Genomic DNA, 5,000 nt, shown 5'->3' with positions numbered 1-5,000 from the left:
CCTCGTCCTCGAGGCTGCTGGACAGCTCAGAGGTCAAGAACAGCGTCATGTCCTCCAACATGCCTCGCAGGTCGTCCAGCTGAGGTCAGAGGTCGAGGAGAAGGCACAGAGCTGAGATTAGACTCAAACACATCAGCCTGATACTGTAGGCTGGAATTAAGTCAGCTGGAGAAACTTTCTTATCATTATTTTACTCCAAAATCTGTTTCTACTCTAAAAAACGATGGCAATGTCCTTTTTGTGGGTAAAAGTTAAGACACATCATTTTTAGATGTAACCTGCTGTAAACTCAGACGTATCAGGCTGCAGATTGTCTGTCTGTTTATTCACATGCTGACCTGCAGCACATGAAGGAAAGAAAGCAGCAGCAGTTTAGACCTACAGACATAAACAGGAAATAATATCTGCTTCGGTTTTAACACTTTAGCCACCAGCAGGCGATGAGTGTTACAGCCGTTTATATCTTTAATAGCTGCTGTTTCCTGTCACTTCACTAGAATGAAGCATTTGTGTCACACTGACCTGTAAACACTAATAACAGTCAGACAGAAACACAATTCATCCTGTGGCTGTAAAACAATGTAAGACAATAAATAAAAGTCAGTTTATAGTAAAAAAAATCTGATGTTTAGAAAGAGAAACTGGAAAAATCATTCAGATGAATCAATAAAATCTAACATCTGAAGTAAAGTCTGACTGAAACTGAGTTTTGAGGCTGTTTTTTTTTTTTGACATTTGGGGCTTAAATTAGTTTTTTGAACAATTGCGACCAAGAACTGTTCTGAGTAGGACGCTTTAAAGTAGAGACATGATGTTATCACTGATATCTGGTGGTAAAAGTCAATATATCAGATATAAAACATCCTGTCCAGCACATCTCTGGGTCACAATTATTAAACAAAATGATTTAATGGAACCTTATCAAAAATGTTTATAGTGTGTGTTGTGTAAAGAAAATGTGACTTATTAAAATGTATTTCCTGTTCGTCGTTCATTCTTTTTAGGCACCTGATGATCAGCTGACTGACGTGCTTACTGTTCAGCAAACTGACACATAAACCAGACATTTCATCTTGAGCGCAGCAGGAAATAATAACACCATATCAATCAGCTCTACTGTCCCTCAGCGACGCGTCTTCCTGTCTGACCTGATCCTGCAGGTGTCGGTCTGTCGCTCTCTGATCAGATGAAGCCTGTTTAGTCTTCAGCTGCTTCACGTCTTCCTCCAGTTTCTGCACAGACTTCCTGGACGTGACGTTTGGAACATGAAGACACAGAGCGACATCTAAACTGATCTAAACTATCACTATAAGGGCCTGAAGCAAAATATAACAAAGTGACTGTAGACACACAGAGACAATGAACAAATGATGTAAAGACTTTCAAACTGTCAAAGTGCAACATTAAAGTTCAGTTTTTATATCACATTTGATAAATTATCCCACATCAGACCTCATGTAAGAACGTTTTCTTCCTCTAGAACTCGTTTTTTTGGTCGTACAAAGTTTTCCAACAAACTCTCTTGTAGTAAATCTCTGATGAACGATGATGAAGGTCGCCTGTTCACAAGCAGCTGAACGTTGTATATAAGACAACATGTTCTGCTCCGTTTCATTCAGAAAAATGTTCCCAAAGAAAAAGAAGAATCAGAAACCAGCAGACACATCGATCAGCGTCAGAAACTGTTAGAAAACATGAATCCATCAGAGCAGCACTGTGACAGAAATAAAGAAGTTAGTTTCTAAAGCAAAACGCTCCAATGAGACTCATACGAGAGGCGTCATGTGACCATCAGAGATATTAGAGGAGAGAATATTACAGCTACAGCAGCTGATGCTACACTGTCAACATGATGCTGTTTATTACTGACAGAAACATCTGGAAACTGGCAGCCACGAGGATGATGATGATGATGATGATAATGAGGATGATGATGATGATAATGATGATGGTGAGCAGTATGTTAATTTTGCATTAAGTTTGTTTTAGTTTTATATTTTATTTTAGTTGATTTCAGTATCATATTTAAACTTTATGATTCTAATTGAAACGAGTGTTTTTCCTCCTGTGAAGAGTCAGACTCGTACATTAAGAACAAATCTCTTGCTTCTTGCATGAGGCCTGATGTATTTTATTAACTGGATGTAGAATAAAACATCTTTGTTTTCCATCCTGAACTCTGCTTCGTCTGAACGTCTGTCGGACAACTCGTACTGATTTACCTGCAACTGGGAATAAACCACTCCAGTGTTCCTCTAAACCTGCTCAAGCTTTGAACCTCTAATATTGTACTTGTGGCTCAGATATATTAGTAAAACCAGGCTTTCCTTCCTCTGTGTGGTGACTCTGTCTTTACCTGAGGTAGGATATCTGCGGTTTGAGCTCATGAGAGGCTTTGCTGTCTGAATCCAAACTTTCTGAAGCTGCTTCTGAGGAGGTTTCTCTGTCTTGGCTGCTCAGATTCATAAACATGTCCTCCAAATTATCCAGCTTAGGACAGACACACATTACATCATCAGAACCAAAGCAGAACAGACTGTATGTGATACTGAGGAGTCTGTCTTGGTGCAGATGTTGGTGCAGATGTTGGTGCAGATGTTGGAGCAGATGTTGGTGCAGATGTTGGTGCAGATGTTGGTGCAGAGGTTGGAGCAGATGTTGGTGCAGATGTTGGTGCAGATGTTGGTGCAGATGTTGGTGTAGATGTTGGTGTAGATGTTGGTGCAGATGTTGGAGCAGATGTTGGTGCAGATGTTGGTGCAGATGTTGGTGCAGATGTTCGGTTCCAGATGTTGGGCTGCGACTGTGAGAAAGCGTTTTGTTTTTCTCACCTTTTCGCGGTCGCTCATCAGACTGTCTATTAAAGCTCTCTGCTGGTTCATCTGATCCATCAGGTTGTTATAAACATTTCGAGAACCTAAATGTACAATAAAGTAAATATTAGTCCAAATCAAAGAAGGAACTTCTCATAACTTGATATGTTGAACTTGTTGGCAAACAGTTGCTTATTTCCACATCCAGCAGTTATGGAGCAACATTATCATTCATTAATGTCAATAATAACTTTTGGGGTTCCTCAGGGTTCTACTCTTGGTCCTTTATAGTTTCAATCTGGTTAAAGCTGCTTGTTTTTTTGTCCACTTGTTTTCAGCAGAACTGTGTAAACACAACTTCTGTCATATTATCAGCTTATAGAGTAGTTGTTGCTAACATGTTAGCAAACAGTTGCTTATTTCCACATCCAGCAGTTACGGAGCAACATTATCATTCATGTGGAGTCGTGTTTCTGTCCACCTGGTGAATGTAAGTCCAATATTCACTCTCTTTTAGCTCAGTTTTTGTTCTCTACCAACTCCTGAGGGAAATATCTGGCTCTTTAGCTGCTAAATGCTCCACTATGTTCACCAGCTAGTCTACAGCTAACTGTATCTGTTTGCCGTTTGGTGCTGAGCAGGTAGTGTACAGCGGCTTTTTACAGCTTTTTCTCTGAAAACGAGGCTATGAGACGCTGAGAGTGAACCAGAACAGTAAAGTTGCAGCCGCACAGATAAACAATGAGCTGAAACTCACTATAAAGCTCCGTAAAGCTGAGAGGAGCTGCAGAGTCTCTGATAATTCTCTGTAGGTTCATCACTACGAGCCACAACCAACACATTACACACTGACACATCAGACATCGTTAATATAAAAAATATTGATTATAGCTGCTCTATAGCCTCAGCAGAACTGTGTGGATGCAGTTTGATCAGATTTGCAAAGCACACAACTTTGCAAATCTTGCAAATCTTTACCCTAATTGGTCCACAGACTACATTACATCACTTTTTTCCACCTGAGCCCACTTGAACCCAGTATAGAAGAGCACAGATTTTAATACAAATTACCAAAACCTCTCATGAAAAATCACCAAAACTATTCAAACTTTGGCAGAAAATGTGGTCCATGTGGGACTCCATCACTCACAGCGAGAGGCTGACTGAGAGGCCTTAAAGTCAGTCGCCGCTCTATGAAAGAGTGTCATCAGGTGATATGAAGTTACCCTTGTTAGTGACGAGCTCTCTGAGCTGTGTCAGCTGAGTCTGGTCCAGCTTCCCTTCCTCTAACTCCGCCACGCGAGCCTCCAGCTTGTTGTGCTTCTCCTTCAGCTTGCCGATGTTCCTCAGAGCCTCCACCGTCTCCGGGTAACGCTGTGAGCCGCTGCCCTTCCGGGTCAGAGGCGTCCCGGCTCCTGCCCCGGCTGTTTTAGGATGAGTCTGCTGCTCTGTGGGAACAGGAGGAGCCGCCGGACCCACGGCGTCCTCGGCGGCGTGGGGGGACGAGGACGCGCCGGTGTGAGAAGGTTCAGCGTTTACAGCGGCGGAGCTGCTGCTGAAAGGTTTGACCGCTGCGGACGGATCAACAACTCCTGAGTTTACAAGCTCCTGTAAACAAGTAAACAATGTTAGTAGAGTTTCATTTAACTGTGTTTTTATTGGTCATCTGTCTGAAAGTTATTTTTTATTTGCTTCATATTGTAACAAATCTGAAGAAATAAAACATCTTGATCTGAGTTTATCTTTTATTCTCATAATCTATATGAACTTTAAGTTTAAGGAGGAAACTAACTCTTAGATTCACTCAACCAGACAGTTATCTGATCTAACTGATCAATATTTTCATTATCAATAAATGTTGATTATTTTATTGATTGATCGATTAGTCATTTGTTCTCAAAGATCTTCAGTTTACTGTCACAGAGACTAAAGAAACAGGAAATATTCACATTTAACAAGCTGGAATCAGAGAATTTGGAGATTATTCAAAAGGATTCATTGATTATCAAAGTAGTTGTCATTTCATTGAATAGTTGGAAACTAATCGATTGATCGACTGATCTTCATCTCACAAATGTCTGACGACCAGAAGTTAATTTACTGTCAGATACAAGAGTCCAAAGTTATGAAACTATTGATCAGTTTATAGTACAGAAGTATGTTTGACTTTGTTTTTATTTCATATTC

The 5,000-nt window shown here is 40.6% G+C and overlaps 1 protein-coding gene across 2 annotated transcripts in view; it reads right to left on the bottom strand.

Moving 5' to 3' along the window:
- LOC121884450 (glutamine-rich protein 2) overlaps window positions 1-5,000 on the bottom strand; it is a 21,199-nt gene that overhangs the window by 7,896 nt on the left and 8,303 nt on the right. For both annotated transcript variants that reach the window (XM_042393281.1, XM_042393280.1), the window contains exons 5-9: window positions 4,040-4,421; window positions 2,832-2,917; window positions 2,357-2,490; window positions 1,149-1,245; window positions 1-79 (exon numbers count right to left, since the gene is read on the bottom strand). The exon at window positions 1-79 is cut by the window's left edge and continues 179 nt beyond it. In XM_042393281.1, coding sequence (XP_042249215.1) covers window positions 1-79; window positions 1,149-1,245; window positions 2,357-2,490; window positions 2,832-2,917; window positions 4,040-4,421 — 778 coding nt within the window. The remainder of the gene's footprint in view (window positions 80-1,148; window positions 1,246-2,356; window positions 2,491-2,831; window positions 2,918-4,039; window positions 4,422-5,000) is intronic.

Source organism: Thunnus maccoyii, chromosome 18 (assembly GCF_910596095.1).
Source record: "Thunnus maccoyii chromosome 18, fThuMac1.1, whole genome shotgun sequence".
Classification (NCBI taxonomy): Eukaryota; Metazoa; Chordata; class Actinopteri; order Scombriformes; family Scombridae; genus Thunnus; species Thunnus maccoyii.
This window is presented reverse-complemented; position numbering and strand designations above follow the sequence as displayed.